Source organism: Rhinoderma darwinii, chromosome 3 (assembly GCF_050947455.1).
Source record: "Rhinoderma darwinii isolate aRhiDar2 chromosome 3, aRhiDar2.hap1, whole genome shotgun sequence".
Taxonomy (NCBI): domain Eukaryota; kingdom Metazoa; phylum Chordata; class Amphibia; order Anura; family Rhinodermatidae; genus Rhinoderma; species Rhinoderma darwinii.
The window spans coordinates 228,210,407-228,231,542 of NC_134689.1; the positions used below are offsets into that span (position 1 = coordinate 228,210,407).

General features: G+C 44.7%; 1 protein-coding gene across 2 annotated transcripts in view; it reads left to right on the forward strand.

Annotated features, from left to right (window-relative positions):
- Positions 1 to 1,502: 1,502 nt before the first annotated feature.
- The window catches only part of IL15RA (interleukin 15 receptor subunit alpha), a 99,425-nt gene continuing 79,791 nt past the window's right edge, over positions 1,503 to 21,136 (forward strand). Inside the window, exon 1 of one of the 2 annotated variants that reach the window (XM_075855087.1) lies at positions 1,503 to 1,770. In XM_075855087.1, the coding sequence (XP_075711202.1) occupies positions 1,680 to 1,770 (91 nt within the window). In that variant the 5' untranslated portion in view covers positions 1,503 to 1,679. The remainder of the gene's footprint in view (positions 1,771 to 21,136) is intronic. The other variant, XM_075855088.1, reaches the window with a different exon arrangement.

Below are 21,136 nucleotides of genomic sequence, written 5' to 3' on the forward strand. Positions count from 1 at the left end.
TTTCTAAATGCTAATGCAGAGGAAAATGTAGTTGTTGCCCACAGCAGCCAATCAGATTCCAGCTATTCTTGTTTACTGTAGAAGGAAAAATAAAGCAGTGATTTTATTGGTTACCATAGGCAACACTTTCACTTTATATGTGCATTTAGATCAAATTTTTTGGGTGGCACGAGAAAAAGACTTTACTGCGAATGCCCATGGTTTGCAATGCGGTTTTTGCCTGTGCGAGCTTTACAAGTGAAACACACTTGTTTTACAAGTTTCACCTGTAAAAATCACACCGAGAAAAACCAAGGTTTTTGATTCGTTTTTTAACGCACGGCCAAAAAGTCTCATCTGAATGCACCCTATATCTGCACTATGGAGGCCCAGAGTAAGGTTATGTTCACACACATATTGCGGAATTTCCATCTGGATCGTCCATGTGGGAATTCCACAGCGTTTTCGCAAGAGAAATTTACATGGTGCAGCGTGTGGAGGAGATTTGTTCAAACCACGCAGCGTATCCAACCTTGAACCCGCAGGACTTTTCATCCGAAAAATCGCACCTCATTGTAATTAAGCACAGATATTTACCCCTTCCCTCCTCCCACGTCCGCTCCGGCCTCCCTATATGACGTTTCAGGCCATGTGACACTGTAGCCTGTGATTGGCTGCGGCGGTCACATGGGATAGAACGTCATCCCAGGAGGCTGGACTTCACAAAGAAGGAGGGCATTCTGGGTAAGTATGTTGTTTTTTTCCGGCGTTGCGATTTTTGTGGCGTAAACACTGCGACTACACCGCAAAATTCGCAACAAATGGCTTTCTGTTGCAGGTTTTGCATCCCCATTGAATTCAATTCCGCAGAATTTACACTACGTGGGAACCCGGCCTTAGAATGCTGTTAATATGGAAAGTTCTGACTTAGGGCTTATTCAGACGAACGTATAATACGTCCGTGCAACGCGCGTGATTTTCACGCGCGTCGCACGTACCTATGTTAGTCAATGGGGTCGTTCAGACTGTCAGTGATTTTCACGCAGCGTAAAACTCACGACATGTCCTATAATTGCCCGTTTTTCACGCATTACGCACCCATTGAATTCAATAGGTGCGTGAAAACCGCGCACGGCACACAGACGCACTTCCGTGTCCACGCGTGATGCGCGCTACAGTAGTCAAAACTGTGAATGAAAACAGAAAAGCACCACGTGCTTTTCTGTTTACAAACATACAGAGTGTCATAATGATGGCGGATGCGCAAAAATCACGGAGCTTTTATGGCCTTTTTGCGCGTGCAAAACGCCGCATTTTTTCCACGCGCAAAACGCACACACAGTGTCCATAGATATGTATTATGATTTCCTAAAGAGCAATGTACATTTTGGAATGTAGTGATATCAGTCCGGTCTATCTTAAAAGGCATATTTCCCACGTGACCGGCTGAACAGCCGTGCTGTATACAGCAGCTGGTTTAAATGAAAGTGAAAGTATGTATTCCCCACCCCACAGAAGAAAGCTTTCAAACAAGTTTTGCTGTAGACTCCATGGCTTGCCGGACGGTAAAGCATGCCTTCTCTCCAGGAGGCCTGGCTGCAGCCACCAAAGAGAAGCACACATGTATAGATGTGTAGCCCCCTGTGGCTTGCCCACTGCAGAGCGCCACAGGCTACAAACCAAGCTTGTCACGGTGTCTGATGGCCAGGGCCCTGATCACAACACTCTGTACTGTGCTGATGATGGTGTTTATTGTTCTCCAACTGTCCCTCTCCACTGATAGTAGGCAAGGTAAGAGGCACAGTTTAACATTCACAATATAACTTTTACAGTTGTGTTATTTTCAGCTTGTGGTCTGTATGCTAAGCATTGCTGGCATGTGTACTACTCCATTCTCATGCCCTTTTTAGTTTGTTATTACCAGGGTCATTACTGTTATTAAGTGAAGGTGTTTATGCAAGCTGCGTGGAGGCACTGTAGTGGTTTGTTCCCACTGGTCAGATTAGCTGAGTCTTTTCCGCAAAGAAATTTCATTGCGAAAAATCTGCAGCGTATTACAGTTGCAGCGAAGTGGATGAGATTTGAACAAATCTCATCTACACCCTGCAGAAAACATCATAAAACATTCATAATTTGACCTGCGGTGCAATTTATGCTGCGGAAATGAATGTTGCAAAGTTTGCAATTTTTTGCATCAGAAAATTGCAAATCTGAAAAAAACAAACCTTTTTTCTTGTGTTATTGAATTAAGAAAGTCTATACTTACCCTTGTCATTGTCATAGCATTGACTTCTTGTACCCCGCAGCTGTTCTGCCTGCTGCTGGCCTCAGTCCCATGTGACTGCTGCAGCCAATCACTGGCTGTAGTGGTCACATGGGCTGCAGCGTCATAACAGGAGGCCGGGCTGCACGGAGGACGCGTCGCTATCGCAATGTTAGTGCAGTTAAGTATTGGATCTTTTTTCTGTGGCAATTTCGGACAAAAATCCGGACCACAATTTAGTGCGTTTTTCTGTCAGGGTTCTGCGGGTTCTAGGCCAGATGCGCTATGTACTTTTACGCAGTATTTTCGACATGTGTGAACACCTGAGCTTGGTGAATTAAGTGGCTGGTGATATAAGTGGTGTTATAAAACCGGATTTAAAAAGAGGAGTTAAGACCCCTGTAAGTACTCTTCTTTTCTTTTACTTTGACAATTGTTCACTGTTTTTTTGTAACTGGGATAATGGATAGCAAGATTGGAGGTTTTCTTCAGTGCACAGTTTGCACGACTGGAGCCAGAGATCCAGAGTGAATACTTCTGTGGCAGATGTGAGCATGTTGGTCGCCTGGAAGCTCGCATTAGAGATCTGGAGGAGCAGAATGCAACACTGAGGAAGATAGACAATCTTGAGCGGAGCACGCAGTTAGTGGGGTAGAACTGGAGGGTGAAGACATGGGTGAGCAGGATAAGGCAAGTAGCTGGGTTAATGTAGTTAGGGGCAGTAGAAAGGAGTCCAAGAAAAGGAAGGCCAATCCTGTTTCTGATATTCCAAGCAAAATTGCCAAGTTGGGTGATGATGGGAGGGTGTTGGTCTCAGAAATGGCAGCCCTAGTGGATACTGATCTCCCAAACACACGGGAGAACAGCCCAGCTAGTAGTCGGCGGGATGGAAATGCAGGTAAGGCAAGACAATTGGTATTTGTAGGGGATTCTATAATCAGGAAGGCTGATAGAATAATTTGTCGCCAAGACCGCCTCAACCGAATGGTTTGCTGTCTCCCTGGTGCCAGGGTTTGGCATGTGGTGGAATGGGTGGACAAATTGATGGAGGGGCTGGTAATGATCCAGCTGTCGTGGTCCATGTAGGTACCAATGACAGAATAAATGGTAAGTGGAGGAGCCTTAAGAATAATTTTAAAGAACTAGGCTACAAGCTGAAGGTAAGGACCTCCAAGGTTGTATTCTCAGGAATACTGCCTGTGCCATGCGCATCACAGGAAAGACAGTGGGAGCTCAGGGAGTTAAATGCATGGCTTAAGTCTTGGTGTAGAGGAGAAGGCTTTGGGTTCCTAGAGCACTGGGCTGACTTTTCATTGGGGTACAAACTGTATTCTGCAGATGATTTGCACCTAAATGGAAGGGGGTCCGCTGTGCTGGGGGAGAGAATTCTAGCTGGGGTGGTGGAGTATTTAAACTAGGGCCGAGGAGGGAGGTCAATGTAGAAAATAAAGGGGTAGTTAGGTTAGAGAGCGGTCAGACTATATTGGTGGGGGGAGAAACCGACTGTGGGGAGAGGACTAGACAACAGGATAAGGAGATCCTTTCGTTACAAAACAGCAACAAAAATGCCCAAATGTCAAATAATCACATTTCTGATACTGAAAGTGATACATCTAAAGGCAAGTTAAAGTGTATGTTCACAAATGCCAGAAGTCTAGCAAGCAAAATGGGGGAGCTGGAGGCCTTGGTACTGGAAGAAAATATAGATATAGTTGGCGTTGCTGAAACATGGCTGGACTCTTCACATGATTGGGCTGTAAATCTACAGGGTTTTTACACTTTTTCGGAAAGACAGGACAAATAGGAAAGGCGGTGGTGTATGTCTGTATGTGAAAAGTGATATGAAGGGGAGTGTGAAAGACCTTAAAGGGTGAAGATTGTGAGGAGGTTGAAACCTTGTGGTGGAATTACAAAGGGAGTTAAACACTGAAAAAATTACTTTTGGTGTAATCTATAGACCCCCCAATATAACTGAGGAGATGGAAGTTCAGCTATATAAACAAATGGAGCGAGCAGCACAGGGGGGTACTGTAGTGGTAATGGGAGATTTTAATTACCGGGATATTAATTGGTGTCATGGTTCGGCTTCAACTGCAAAGAGAGAGGAGACATTTCCTCAACCTGTTGTAGGAAAATTTTATGGGCCAGTTTGTGGAAGACCCGACTAGAGGTGAAGCTCTGTTGGATCTGGTCATTTCTAATAATGCAGAGCTTGTTGTGAATGTCAATGTTCGTGAAAACCTCGGTTACAGTGATCATAATATAGTTACATTTTACATATAATGTAAAAAAACACACAGGCTGGGAGGGCACAAACATTTAATTTTAAGAAGACCAATTTCCCCAGGATGAGGGCTGCAATTCAGGACATAGACTGGGAAGAACCAATGTCAAATAATGGTGCAAATGATAAATGGGAGATTTTCAAATCTACTTTGGGTAATTATAGTGCAAAATTTATTCCTATAGGTAACAAGTATAAACGACTAAAATTAAACCCCACATGGCTTACACCTTCTGTAAAAAGGGCAAAACATGACAAAAAAAGGGTTTTTGTAAAATACAAATCTGAGGGTACATCTGTAGCCTTTGTAAATTATAAAGAGCTTAATAAAATTTGTAAAAAGGTAATAAAATCAGCAAAAATACAAAATGAAAGGCAGATGACCAAGGATGGTAAAACAAATCCCCAAAAAATCTTCAAGTATATAAATGCAAAAAAGCCAACGTCTGAACATGTAGTATCCCTAGATAGTAATGGGGAGTTGGTCACAGGGGATCAAGAGAAGGCAGAGTTACTAAATGTGTTCTTCAGCTCTGTATATACAACAGAAGAAAGAGCAGCCGCTGCCAGTTCTGTTAATATATCAGTTGATATACTGAATTGGATGAATGTAGATATGGTGCAAGCTAAATTAAATAAAATAAATGTACACAAGGCCCCGGGACCAGATGGGTTACACCCTAGAGTCCTTAAGGAGCTTAGTTCAGTTATTTCTGTCCCCCCTCATAATATTTAGAGATTCTCTAGTTACTGCTTATAGTGCCAAGGGACTGGCGCAGGGCAAATGTGGTGCCTATTTTCAAAAATATTCTAGGTCTTCCCCGGGTATTTATAGACCAGTAAGCTTAACATCCATTGTGGGGAAAATGTTTGAGGGGCTATTGATGGACTATATACAGGATTATGTGACAGGTAATAATATTATAAGTGACAGCCAGCACGGTTTTACTAAGGACAGAAGCTGTCAAACCAACCTGATCTGTTTTTATGAAGAGGTGAGCAGTAGCCTAGACAGAGGGGCCACTGTGGATATAGTGTTTTTGGACTTTGCAAAGGCATTTGACACTGTCCCTCATAGTCCTTAATGTACCCATTAGACGTCTATCGGTGTAGAAAGTATCGTTTGTAATTGGATTGAGAATTGGCTCAAGGACCGTATCCAGAGAGTTGTGGTCAATGATTCCTACTCTGAATGGTCCCCGGTTATAAGTGGTGTACCCCAGGGTTCCGTTCTGGGACCACTATTATTCAACTTATTTATTAATGATATAGAGGATGGGATTAATAGCACTATTTCTATTTTTGCAGATGACACCAAGCTATGTAGTAATGTTCAGTCTATGGAAGATGTTCGTGAATTGCAAGCGGATTTAAACAAACTAAGTGTTTGGGCATCCAGTTGGCAAATGAGGTTAAATGTAAAGTTATGCACCTGGGTACGAACAACCTGCATGCATCATATGTCCTAGGGGGAGCTATACTGGGGGAGTCACTTGTTGAGAAGGATCTGGGTGTACTTGTAAATCATAAACTAAATAACAGCATGCAGTGTCAATCAGCTGCTTCAAAGGCCAGCAGGATATTGTCGTGTATTAAAAGAGGCATGGACTCGCGGGACAGGGATGTAATATTACCACTTTACAAAGCATTAGTGAGGCCTCATCTAGAATATGCAGTTCAGTTCTGGGCTCCAGTTCATAGAAAGGATGCCCTGGAGTTTGAAAAAAAAATACAAAGAAGAGCAACGAAGCTAATAAGGGGCATGGAGAATCTAAGTTACAAGGAAAGATTACAAGAATTAAACCTATTTAGCCTTGAAAAAAGACGACTAAGGGGGGACATGATTAATCTATATAAATATATTAATGGCACATACAAAAAAATATGGTGAAATCCTGTTCCATGTAAAACACCTTCAAAAAACAAGGAGGCACTCCCTCCGTCTGGAGAAAAAAAGGTTCAAGCTGCAGAGGCGACAAGCCTTCTTTACTGTGAGAACTGTGAATCTATGGAATAGTCTACCGCAGGAGCTGGTCACAGCAGGGACAGTAGATGGCTTTAAAAAAGGCTTAGATCATTTCCTAGAACAAAAAAATATTAGCTCCTATGTGTAGAAATTTTTGCTTCCCTTTTCCCGTCCCTTAGTTGAACTTGATGGACATGTGTCTTTTTTCAACCGTACGAACTATGACTATTTAACTATGTAACATACCCTTAGGGTATGTTCACACGGTATTTAGGATGCAGATTTTAAAATACAAGCTATTTTGGATACTGTTTTTCATTTTGATTTCCATTGAAAACAATTGGAGCCAAAAAAGAGCCGTTTTCCACACTGATTCCGGTGCTGAAAGGCCATCGGAATCAGCGTGCAAAAAAACATTGTGTGAATCTGGCCTAAGTGAAGGGATTTCATTTAACTTCTTATTGACCAGAAGTATTTTTGCACTTCATGACTATAAATGAATATCCAAAGAAATTTGACTATTTTGACAAATATAACATTATTTTGAAATACGTACTTGTATGAATGAGTATCGATTTTATAAACTCTAAACCAAGAAAATAGTAAAGATGGATAATTGTTTTTATTGCAGACGTAGACTCAGAAAGATTTGCATAAGTATGGAATTTAAATACCTCTTGAATTCTCTCAATTCACTTTGGGTACTACTGAAGGTGAATTGAGAGATTTCGAAGGGTTTTTAAATAGCCGACAAACTGATACAATTCAAACTCTTTTCTGAAGAAAATTTTATCGGAATAATCTTCTGAGACGAGATAACTTTCATGATCCACAAACCTTTAAAGGAAACCCAGAAAGTCAAAGTACAGAGCTCGCAGAATCTCATGAAAAGTTGTGGATTATAGAACTAATTTGTATGCTATGGCAAAAAAAAAAAAAAAAAAATCCAGTTGGGGGTACCCTAGTGATGAAGTTTGAAAAATGGGTCTAGATATTTGCAGTAAGGCCCCATGCACACGACCGTAAAAACTCCCGTTATTACGGGCCGTTATTACGGCCCGTAATTACGGGCCCATAGACTTCTATTGGCCACGGGTACCTCCCCGTATGTTTACGGGAAGGTGCCCGTGCCGGTGAAAAAGATAGAACATGTCCTATTTCAGACCGTAATTACGGCACGTGCAGCCCATAGAAGTCTATGGGGCTCCCGTAATTACGGGTGACTACGTGTGTGCACCCGTAATTACGGGAGTGTTGCTAGGTGACCTCAGTCAATAGTCACTGTCCAGGGTGCGGAAAGAGTTAAACAATCGGCAGCAACTGTTTCAGCACCCTGGACAGTGGCTACCGATCAGAATATAGATAAAGCTGTTAAAAAAAAAAAAAAAAGACGTTCATACTTACCCAGAACTCCCTGCTTCTTCCTCCAGTCCGGCCTCCTGGGATGACGTTACAGCCCATGTGACCGCTGCAGCCAATCACAGGTCAATCACAGGCTGCAGCGGTCACATGGACTGCTGCATCATCCAGGGAGGTCGGGCTGGATGTCAGGAGACGGACGCATCACCAAGACAACGGCCGGGTAAGTATGATTTTTTTTTACTTTTATTACGGAAAGGGCTGTCCCTTCTCTCTATCCTGCACTGATAGAGAGAAGGGCTGCCGATTAGTGCAGTGCAATTTTGCAGCCAAAAACGTGCCCGTAAATACGGGTGGAATACGGGTGACACCAGACCCGTATTTACGGGCACGGGTCCGTAAATACTGGTGCAATACAGGTCGAATACGTGTGACCAAGGACCCGTATTTACGGGTGGACAAAAATACGGTCGTGTGCATGAGGCCTAAAGCATGGGAAGGGATTAAAAAAAACCTGAGATAATAAAGTATTATAATATGAGATTGTTCATATTAATCTATAAATTTAAATAGACATTTATGCGGTTTCAAAATACTGGGATATACTGGGAGGTAACATGACCCTGCAGACACTGCAGATTTTGTTGCAGAAATTTCTGTGACTGAAATGTAGGGCTTATTCAGACGAACGTATAATACGTCCATGAAAATCACGAGCGTCGCGCAGACCTATTTTAGTCAAAGGGGCCGTTCAGACTGTCCGTGATTTTCACGCAGCGTATGTCCGCTGCGTAAAACTCACGACATGTCCTATATTTGCCCGTTTTTTCAGCATCACGCACCCATTGAAGTCAATGGGTGCGTGAAAACCGCACACGGCACACGGACGCACTTCCTGGTGCCGCACGTGATGCGAGCTACAGTAGTCAAAACTATGGATGAAAACAGAAAAGCACCACGTGCTTTTCTGTTTACAAACATAAAAACAGAGTGTCATAATGATGCCGGCTGCGCGAAAAGCACGCAGCCGCGCATCATATGCTGCTGACACACAGAGCTTTTATGGACCTTTTGCGCGCGCAAAACGCAAACGCTCGTGTGAATCCGGCCTTAGTTCCATTCGTTTGATTTGGGTTGTTTCTGCAGCAAGCACAAAATCTGCAACAAAATCTGTCACGTATGTATGGTTTGCAATTTTGTGATCGCCCTGGATTTATGTATCGAACAAAGCAAATCCCTTGCCATTCAATTGGTAGTAACTCACCTAATTTCAAGTAAAATGTCCAAACAAATGTTTTCAAGATCCCCACAAAATGGTACATAGCCTTGTAATACAGGTCAAAACTGTTCCCCTATCATTAAGGCCAGAATCACACACACCGTTTTGATTCAGTTTTTGGCTCAGTTTTTTTAAGCTAAACACAGGAGTGGACAGAAAGGAAAGGAGATACATCAGTCTTTTCTTTATACCTTTCCTTCCTTGTGGATCCACTTCTGGGTTTGGCTCAAAAACTGCACCAAATAACTGCATGAAAATTGTGTGTGTGATCCTGACTTTAAGGGTATGTTCACACGTGCATGTCCGTTACGGCTGAAATTACGGAGCGTTTTTTTCAGGCGAAAACCGCTCCTGTATTTCAGACGTAAAACGCCTGAATTACGTCCGTAAATAGTGCGTGTGAACATACCCTAACAGGACTAAGGGCTAGTTCACACAGAGTTTTTTGCAGGGGGAAATCTACTCCAGGCGTTTTTTGCACAGTGGTTTGACAAAAACGTGTCAAAACACTCGTCGAGGCCTTTTTTTTCCCGTCTCCCACTGATTGAAATGGGGTTTTGGAGGCGGAAACCGGCTCAAGACAGGTCATGTCGTTTCTTTTTACCGCGAGGCGGTTTTTCCGCTCATGGTAAAAAAAATGCCTCCGCCTCCCATTGAAATCAATGGGAGGCATTTTCGGCTGTTTTTTGACGAGTTTTGCGGAGTGGTTTCCGCGCCAAAAAACTCTGTGTGAACAGGGCCTTAGGGTAAGGGTATGTTCACACAGCCTATTTTCGGCCGTTTTTCGGGCCGTAAATGCCCGAAAAACGGCCGAAAAATCGGAAGCAGAGCTTTTTTCGCTGCTTTTTTACGTGTAAAAAAATGGCTGCGAAAAAGAAGTGCAGGTCACTTCTTGAGACGTTTTTGGAGCCGTTTTTCATTGACTATCGAAATATCGACGTATTGGAGCCATATTTTCAGGCGTAAATCGAGGCATAATACGCCTCGTTTACGCCTGAAAGTAAGTCGTGTGAACCCAGCCTTAGTGTATGTTCACATGCAAACTCAAAAACGTCTCAAAATACGGAGCTGTTTTCAAAGGATTTTCAGACGTTTTTTAAGCCACTCGTGATTTTTGCAGCTTTTTCACGGCAGTTTTGGGAGCGTTTTTCAATAGTCAATGAAAACCGGCTCCAAAAACGTCCCAAGAAGTGACCTGCACTTTTTCGCGGCCGTTTTTTTACGAGTGAAAAAACACTGTGAAAAACGATCCGTCGGCACAGAACACTATTTTCCCATTGAAATCAATGGGCAGATGTTTGGAGGCATTCTGCTTCCGATTTTTCGGGCATTTACGGCCCGAAAAACGGCCAAAAATAGGCCGTGTGAACATACCCATCGTGCCACTGCTGCGCAAGGTGCCGGACAATAGGCTGCCGCGCCTCCAGTCCGCAATCATCTCCCTGATTGACTGCGCAACACCACCAAACAATCCTCGCCAGTGTTTCTCTGCAATCGAGCATTGACGAGGATTACCCGAGCCTTCTGTCGGCTCAAATTTCCAAGGCCCATCCCAACCAGCTACCCCCAGCGCACGCCAACAGCAGTATCGGCCGGTGCCTGCCCGCTTTTCCCCTGGTCCTCTGCCTGCCCGTGACCGTCATTTTGCACCATACAGCAGAGCAGCAGAAACATATGCACCGCCTTTCCCAGGCCACTGCTACCAGGCGCAGCATCAGCACCACTATGCTGTAGAGGAACATCCACTGCAGGTCCGTGGACAGCATAGTGGTGCTGAAATGGGCGCCTACAATTCCCCGCCTCATCAGTACCAGGAGTTGTAGAACTGCGTGTGGGATGATGTAAAATAATGGTTTTTGTTTTATGCCTTCAGTGTTGCGTTCATGTTTGTGTTGCATCATGTTGGTGCCAAGTTACCAATTGTATGTGAATATTTTTGCACTTGTGTTTTTGTGTGCTGTCAACATAAAAACTCTGTTTCGATTTGCAATTGCGTGTGGACATTATTTTTTCCTCCTCATTATCACAATGTTTCGCAAACTTGATGTTACTGTACATTCCCACACTGTTTACCAGGGCCCAACAGAGTGGCATTGAGGTTGTAATGGCAGGAAGGAGGTGAAGGAAAAGTGAGCCCTAATCTACCCACCTGCCTACTTGCAACGACCCGCCCTAGGCGACGGGGTACAACTGGGCGGCGGTCCCTACGCTGTCTAAGTGCACGGGAGAACAAACAGGGAACACGCAAGGGAAGGGGCAGTAGCCACGGAACGCCGCGAGGAAACTGAGCGGTGAATGAGTAGTCAGGACCAGGATGAAGTGGAGTATACCAAAGTGAGCACGGAGAAGGAAGCAAGCCAGGGGCAAAGCAAAGCAGGTTAAGCGGAACTGCAGCAAGGCAGAAGCACGGCAGAAGCAGGCTGGAGCAAGCAGCAGTGAGGCCAGGAATACAGAAGAATTACAAGCACTGAGGAAGAGAACACGGCAGGAAATAAAGGACAGGGGGCGGAGCTAACTCCAACTGACCAGGCCGCAATAGGCTCTCCCACTCCTGAGCCTGCCACCCTGGTTGGTGGGAGATGGTGTCAGTCGAACAGGTCTGGCCTCAGGTGTGGATTGATTAATCCCAGGAGTATACCTAGACGTAGTACCTGGCAGATCCCTAACAGAAGTATTAGTTGATCTGTTGGGGTTTGCCATTATTCCAAAGAGATTTCAATTTTGCGGTGAAGTGCTTTCACATTTGCCACACAAAGGACAGTTGGGATTGTATGAGAAATTAATGTTTTAGAGCCAATTGTTTCTCATGCAATCACTTGTTTGCCTGTTAAATGCCAAGTTCAAACCCAAACAGATATAAGCTCGCAACCCACGTCAAGGGTCCTCATGTATTGCGAGTCCCTAACACTACAAGCCGCTAACATAAAACACAAAACACGGGGCACTTAGGACCTTTGGACACAATAATAATAACTATGCCACCCTTTAAATAGCATCGAGCTCCCATGGTACGGCTCCTGCAGGGCTCTCAAAATATGCAGCAAATCTTTCCTGCACTCTGAGTCCAGATGTTACAGATCTCCCTAGTGGAATTGGCGGCACAGTATTGATGGTGGGTGCATTTGTTTGTATATATGCATCATCAAAACTAGCGCCATGGATGCGGCTGAAGTTATGCAGAACTACACACGCTTGGATGATACGTGTCACATTCTGCGGTGACATTTGCATTGTTGTCAGAAACACCCGCCACCTGTTAGACATAATGCCAAAGGCGCATTCGACACATCTTCGCGCTCATCCAAGCCCCTTCTTGCAAATGGACACATTACTTGCCTTGTCAGGGCAAAACCCTCATCTGCAACAATGACATATGGGATTGGTGGGCCGCTGGAGCCAGGGAGGATTGTAGGTTTTGGCACAGCAAGTTGATTATTCCTAAGACGTTTACCCATTCTGGACGAACTAAATATGCGGGCATCAGCAGAGCTTCCATACGACCCAATGTCTACTATGGTAAAACAATCATTACTGTCCGCCAAGGCCAACAAGACGATAGAAAAAAACTGCTTGTAGTTATAGTATCTTGAGCCACTGCGTGGGGGCTTCTTCACTCGAATGTGCTTCCCGTCTAGGGCAGCAATACAATGAGGAAATGGTGTTGCAGTAAGAAATGCGTCCGAAATACTAAGCCACTGTTCTGCCGTGGGCTGAGGCATGACCGTGGTCTTTAATCTCTGCCACAGCACTACACAGGTGGATGTCACAATGAATGAAATGGTGGTCACTCCCAGAAGAAATTCAAAATGTAAAGAATGGTAACTATTGCCTGTGGCCAGAAATCTACATGACAGGAAAAACAGAAACAACAAAGAACACATGTTATGTGTGACATGAAATCCATGCAGCATCCTGTAAGCACTAATTTCTGAAACACACATACCTCAAGGTCACAAGCAGTCGTTCCTCAGGGGAAATGCAGCGCCGCATGTTTGTATTCTGGTAGGTGATTCCTGATCGAATCTGCGCAAGCAGCATATCAAAGGTGGCCACAGATATGCGGCAACAGGCTCGAAATTTCTCAGGGTGACGCCGTAGGTCCTCATAGAGGGTATGAAAGTGCCCTTTGGAGGTACGTTGGGCCACAAGTGGATGAACCCAAATCCTACTTCTTCTACGCGAGTGGTGCTGTAGCATGGGACGCCTTTCGCCAAATCTGCGCGAAATCATCCACGCGAGCAGGACACGGGCCAGCGACGGAGAAGGCATGAATGTCGATTGCAAGACAAGTCGCGTGGCAACTGTTTAAACAAACAGTCTTTTTGCTGAGGAGGAAATAAGGCTCAGAACATGTTCACCCAGCAAGCAAGTGTTTTGCAAGGGTGCCTTTTTGTAGGCTGGCCCCTCATGAACGCCTCCCTCCTATTTTTATGCGCGTTTACAACGCAGGTCGCACGCGCGTAAAAAACGCAACGCAGCGTATACGCATGGCAAACGCATGTGCAAGGCACGCAGAACGCAGCGTTTTTTGCGCGGGCAAAACGCACATGCTCGTGTAAACCAGGCCTAAATCACCGACTCTGCTACTACTGTATTCCAATGCAAAAAATCCACAGTATTTGTTGCTATGTGTGGGCATACCCTGTTTATTTGCTTGTAGGTTATGAGAAGGTGTGGTGAGTGCAGCATGGCTACATTATATATCATATAGTTACGGCTGTACCTGGTATTACAACTCAGTCCCATTAACCCTTTGGATTTTCACTTTAGTTTTCTCCTCCCCAGCTTCCAAAAGCCATAACTTTTTTATTTTTCCATCAATATTGCTGTATTAGGGCCATTTATTGTACCATATAATGTAGTGGGAAGCTGGAAAACAAATATTTGTGGGGTGGAATAGGAAAAAAAACAGCGATTCCTCAATCTTTTGGGTGGTTTTGTTTTTACGGCGTTCACCATGCGGTAAAAACGTCAGTTACCGTATTTTTCGGACTATAAGAAGCAGTTTTTAGAAAAGACCCTGCGTCTTATAGTCGTCAGTCAAGGAACCCGGCAGTGCCAGGCCCCCTGACCTCTCTTTACTTAAACCCTTCCCGACCCATGATGTGCCGGAACATCATGGAGCGGGGAGGGGATGATGTTACACTGCAGGTGTCAGCAGCAAAAAAGCTGATCTAATGGGCAGGAACATCGATCGCACTGTTCCTGGCTGTTTAACTAGTTAAATGCCGCGGTCAATAGCGACCGCGGCATTTATAGTGGTTTCCCCATGAAGGACATTTATGACATATCCACAGGATATGTCATAAATGTCAGATAGATGCGGGTCCTACCTCTATCTCTAGAACGGGTCCCGTTCTATCTTCCCCCTTCTCCGCTGTCTTCCGGCCACTTCCTGGTTACATGGTCGAGTTACGCAAACAGCGTAACTCATTAAGCTATGCAGTTTCCATAACTCCCATAGAACTGAATAGTAGTTACGGAAACAGCTACGTTGCTTCTGTAACTGCCATTCACTACTATGGGAGTTACGGAAACAGCTTAGCTCAGCAAGTTACGCTGTTTCCGTAACTCATCCATGTATTGCAGTGTATTGTACCAGCGATCTAATGATCGCTGGTTCAAGTACCCTAGGGGAACTAATAAAATGTGTAAAAAAAAAAAAAAAGAAAGTTAGATCAATTTTCAGGAGTGTAAAAATTTTTGAAAAGTTAAATACAAAAATTCCCATTTTTCCCCAAGCACAATGTAAAAATATAAAAAAAATTGGTATCACTGCGTCCGTAAAAGTCTGAAACTATTACAATATAGCATTATTTGACTCACACAGTGAACGGCGTAAAAAAAAAAATTTAAAACCACAGAATCGTTGTCTTTTGATCACCATAGCGCTAAAAAGAATTAAATAAAAAAAATGATAAAAAAAATCTTATGTTCCAGAAAAATGGTGCTCATAAAAACTGCAGATCGTCGTTCAAACAATGGAAAAATGTATGGCTCTAAGAATGTTGTGAAATGGAATAAAATTATTATTTTTTTAACCAATAGTTTTTCTTTGTAAAAGGAGTAAAATATGACATTTTTTCCTATTTTCTGTTGTCTAAAACCTGGGTGCGTCTTATAGTCAGGTGCATCTTAGGCTGGGTTCACACGAGCACATTAAGGTCCGTAAAGGACGGAATGTATTTCGGCCGCAATTCCCGGACCGAACACACTGCAGGGAGCCGGGCTCCTAGCGTCATAGTAATGTACGACGCTAGGAGTCCCTGCCTCTCCGTGGAACTACTGTCCCGTACTGAAAACATGATTACAGTACGGGACAGTTGTCCTGCAGCGAGGCAGGGACTCCTAGCGTCGTACATAACTATGATGCTAGGAGTACGGCTCCCTGCAGTGTGTTCGGTCCGGGACTTGCGGTCGAAATACGTTCCGTCCATTACGGACGTAACATGCTCGTGTGAACCCAGCCTAATAGTCCTAAAAATACGATAACTTTATTCTGCGGGTCAATACAATTAGTGATACTAAATTTTATATAGTTTTTTTTTATGTTTTACTAGGAAAAAACTGATTGTTAAAAATAAAATTTGAGTTGTCACTTTTTTGTCACAGTTTTGTTAATTTTGGAATACATGAGACTTGTTGATCAAGAGTTGAAGTGACCAAAAAATAGCAATTCTGGCATTTTTTATGTCGTTCACCGTGCTGTCTAAATAATTAGATATTGTAATAGTTCAGACTTTTACGTTTTACGGATGCGTCAATATCTTAATTTATTATTTTTTTTAGATTGTCAAAATGGAAAAATTATGGGACTTCAAACAGCTTGCATGATATACCGCAATATTAATGTATTGCAGTATACCGCGACACTGACACTCTCCAAAGAAGCCCTTCAAAGTTGGCAGACCTGGGGGCCTTTATCAGGCCTCCAGACTGCCATGCCAACCAAAGGCACCCCGCGATCATGTCGCAGGGGGGGGGGGTGGTTGCAATGTTACTGGGGGACGCCCCTCTGTTTCTAGTCATTTAAATTACATGGTCGCTATTGACCTTGGTATTTAACGGGTTAAACGAGTGGGATACTTCTCGTTACCCTGAAGTGTCGGGTGTAACACAGCCAACACGCTCGTTCTATGGATCAGGCTCAGCCCATGGGGCAGCTCTATACTCCCCCACCCGACGTGCACCGTATGTATACGTATATATGTGGCGCATGTCGGGAAGGGGTTAAAGGGGTTGTCCGGTTTCAGCAGACTAATGTTTTTTTACGTATAATTAAAACTATACTTTCTGTATTAATTCCTCACGGTTTTCAAGATCCCTGCTTTTTGTTATTCTGTAGGAACTTTCATTGTTCATTTCCAGTGAATAAAATTCTGTCCATGGTCACGTGATGACAGACAGGTTGCACGGCTCGTTACAGTTAGGCCTTAGGCCTCATGCACACGACCGTAGCCATGTGCACGGCCGTGATTTTCGAGTCGTCTGGCTGCGGAGTATCACCCTCGAGCCGCACGCAAATCGCGGGCCATGCACATGGCCTCGCCCATTATTTCCTATACACCCGGACTGCAGAACACGGCCGTAATAAGACATGTCCGTTCTTTCTGCGGTCCAGGCTCCTGGGCCATGCATGGACCGTGGAAAACACGGTCGTGTGCATGGGCCCGTAGGATTGAATGGGGCTATTCACACAGTCGTTGCTTTAATGGACCGTGTAAAGGGTCTGTGAAAAATTAGGACTTAGAATCCATGAAAAAAAAATTGTAATCCATGAAAACAGGTCCTGTACGGGTACAAATCGGCAGTGAAAGACGGACGTTTTTCATGGCAAACTTGACACACGCTTGTTTGAATGAGGCTTGACAGACAGTATGTGTTTCAGAGTTGTGTCTTGTAACAATCCCATCACCTGTGTGTCCATCACATGACCATGGACAGAATCTTAACCACTGATACAATAAATGTTAACTAATACAGCTACACTGAGATATAATAACAGTAATTAAAGAAGGGGCCGCAGCTCTGATTTAGCCCTCTGTCCCCTTCACTGTTTTTCCCTGCATGGCGGCATCTCGGCCACCTGCTGTGTCCTGAACTGCAGCACTGCTCCATTCAAGTGAATGGGGTCTGCAGTTCCTTGCACCGCCGGGTAGCCGGGGTGCTGTTGTGCAGGGAAAAACAGTGAAGCGGACACAGTGTTAAATCAGTGCTGCGGCCCCTTCATTCTCAGGTTGGGGACCCAGAGGTCAGAACCACACTGATCATAAAGTAATGGCATATTCTAGAGATCGGCCAACGCTTAAAATGTTGCATGGGTGGGGAGGTATGCTTTAGTTGTAAAAAAAAACATGCAATGTATGAACATACCCCTACCCCCACAAAAATGGGCCTATAATCCCCCCTCTCACAGTACACAGGGCCAGTACAACTCCCCACATACAACCAATGGCGGATTATAATATGGGCATTTCGGGCGGTCGCCCGGGCCCGAGGCTGCCAGGGGGCCCATCGCAGCCCGAACCGCACACTATCTTAAAAAACTATGCAGCGCTGCTAGCTGCCGCGCTGCCCGCTTCCAACTGAATCTGCGTCTGCAGGACACAGATTCAGTTGGGTTGAATGCTGGAGCCTCGCTCCAGCATTCACCCTGCCGTGAGCGGCTCGGTGCAGGTAGGCGCGATGTAGTGACGTCATCGCGCCTGCCTGCACGGAGTCACTTACAGCACAGTGCAGAGGAGGAGAAGCATCGCATCCCCCACCGTGGTGGGAACCGGGATAGGTAAGCAATTATGTTTTTTTTATTTATTAGGTACGTACATATGGGGCATTATACTGTGTCAGCTATGGGGGCATTATACTGTGTCGGCTATGGGGCATTATACTGTGTCGGCTATGGGGCATTATACTGTGTCAGCTATGGGGCATTATACTGTGTCCTCTATGGGTCATTATGCTGTGTCAGCTATGGGGCATTATACTGTGTCAGCTATGGGGCATTATGCTGTGTCAGCTATGGGGCATTATACTGTGTCAGCTATGGGGCATTATACTGTGTCAGCTATGGGGCATTATGCTGTGTCAGCTATGGGGCATTATGCTGTGTCAGCTATGGGGCATTATACTTTGTCAGCTATGGGGCATTATGCTGTGTCAGCTATGGGGCATTATACTGTGTCAGCTATGGGGCATTATACTGTGTCAGCTATGGGGCATTATGCTGTGTCAGCTATGGGGCATTATACTGTGTCAGCTATGGGGCATTATGCTGTGTCAGCTATTGGGGCATTATACTGTGTCGCAGCTATGGGGGCATTATACTGTGTCGCAGCTATGGAGGCAATATTCTGTGTCGCAGCTATGGAGGCATTATACTGTGTCGCAGCTATGGAGGCATTATACTGTGTCGCAGCTATGGAGGCATTATACTGTGTCGCAGCTATGGAGGCATTATACTGTGTCGCGGCTATGGGGGCATTATACTGTGTCGCGGCTATGGGGGCATTATACTGTGTCGCAGCTATGGGGACATTATACTGTGTCACAGCTATGGGGGCATTATACTGTGTAGAGGCAGCTATGAAGGGCATTATACTGTGGGGGCAGCTATGGGTGGCAATATACTGTGGGGGCAGCTACGGGGGACATTATACTGAGCAATTACAAGAGCTGCAGGTCCAAGGGGGGAGACGCTGTGTAGCACTATATAGGAGGGGGGATTGTTGTATAGCACTATATAGAAGGGAGCGCTGTGTATCACTATATCTAAGGTGGATTGCTGTGTAGCACTATATACAAGAGGGGGAGGGCTATGTGACGCTATTTACAGAGGGGGAGGACTGTGTAGCGCTATTTACAGGGGGCTGTGTGTGGTGCTATCTACAGTGTTTGACACAATTATATTCAGGGGCGCAGTCTATGGTGCTATAATATTTAGGGGCACAGTGTTTGTACTATTTTATTCAGGGGCGCAGTGTTTGGTGCTATTATATTTAGGGGCACAGTGTGTGGCACCATGATAATATTATCTTTGCTTATAGGTGTGGAAATGTTGGAAAAGTGAGGAGCCAAAGACATCTGAGTGGCAAATTCTGCAGAAATGGGTCATGGCCGGGAAAAGTCGTCATGAAGTCTGGACTGGATGGAGAAGAGGAAAAAAACTACGTCGTCACCTGTGAGTCACTAGATTTATAGACAATCTGTCATCTCTACTGACATGTTTATTATAGGAAATCCTTGTATTTCACAAAGTCTTTGTGCAGTCCAGGACTGATAGACAAATAAGTGTTACTATTCCCCTTGTCAGGAGAATGTGTCCCTACACGGTGCGATACTGTCAGCGATGGTTGGAGACTGTCAGTATGTGGGGACAAGCCTTTTGACAAGGGGAGTAGTAACACCCATTTGTTAATGTCTGGACAAAAAGGAAGTGTTAACAATAGTTACAGGGCGGCGGTGGAGAAGGGGGGCCCAACTATGGGTAACAGCCCAGGGCCCATGGTCTACTTAATCCGCCACTGCATACAACGCCCATTTTACACAAAGCCTAAGTAGCCCCCAGCACACAGGATCTTCTCATCCCTTCCCCACTAACATCACACATGATCCTAATCCCCCCCCCCCCCCCCATAAAGCACATGTATCTGAAACAATGTCTCCCCTACCTTCCACCACAACACAGCCACTTACCAGCCCAGAGATGTGCAGGAGATTATTCCAGTGTCTCTAGCTTGCAGATAGGGCAGGGTTCTGCTGGTGTTTTTTCATTCATTGACAGGAAGCAGTGGATGTTATCAGGAACAGTCCCCCTCCACATATGCTTGTGCAGCCAGAGAGCCCTCCCCCTACATGTACTGCACTGGTCAGTGTGTAGTCAGAGCTTCTCTTTTGCGGATTGGTGGAGCACTTGTCAGCTGACAGGCTTTCTACCAATCAGAGCATCTGCTCAGTAAAAGGGAAGCTCTTATCTGCCTAGCAGCTGATCAGAGCATGAAACAATGTCAGAGCGGCCTCCGAGAAGCTACATGAGCTATCTTATCCCTGTCTCTCAGTTATATAGTGCAGAGAGTGCACTGTGCTGCTGGGGAGGAAGAGGAGAACAGCCCATTGGGACACCAGCCCATCTGGCATTTGCCAGATGGACAGTCCAGTCCTGCCCAGTGGTCTAGCCATCACAAATTCATCTGTGTCAGGGTATGTGCACACGTAGTGACCAAAAACGTCTAAAAATACAGAGCTGTTTTCAAGGGAAAACAGCCCCTGATTTTCAGACGTTTTTTGAGCAACTCACGTTTTTCGCTGCGTTTTTCGCAGCGTTTTTTATGTCCGTTTTTGGAGCTGTTTTCATTGGAGTCTTTGAGAAAACGGCTCCAAAAACGTCCAAAGAAGTGTCCTGCACTTCTTTTGACGAGGCTGTATTTTTACGCGTCGTCGTTTGACAGCTGTCAAACGACGACGCGTAAATGACAGGTTGTCTGCACAGTACGTCGGCAAACCCATTCAAATGAATGGCCAAATGTTTGCCGACGTATTGTAGCCCTATTTTCAGCCGTAAAACGAGGCATAATACGCCTCGTTTACGTCTGAAAATAGGTCGTGTGAACCCAGCCTTAAAGTTGCTCAAATTCTTACACTTGCCCATTTTTTATGAATTCAACACAAACTTCAAGAACTGCTGCCTAACATATCCCACCCCTTTACAAGCACAATTTAACAAGATAACCAATGTTATTCACTTCACCTGTCAGTAATTTTAATGTTATAGCTGTGGACAGTGTAGACATGTGTATATTATATGTGTGTGTGCGTGTACGTGTGTGTGTGTGTGTGTGTGTGTGTGTGTGTGTGTGTGTGTGTGTGTATATATATATATATATATACTGTGTGTGTGCGTGCGTGCGTGTATATAGCACACAAGAAAATCGCGACAGCACACTGTGAAAACTAATGCCACCTAAGTCACTAAATATAAATAAATATGCATTACTGCTAAATCTACTTTCC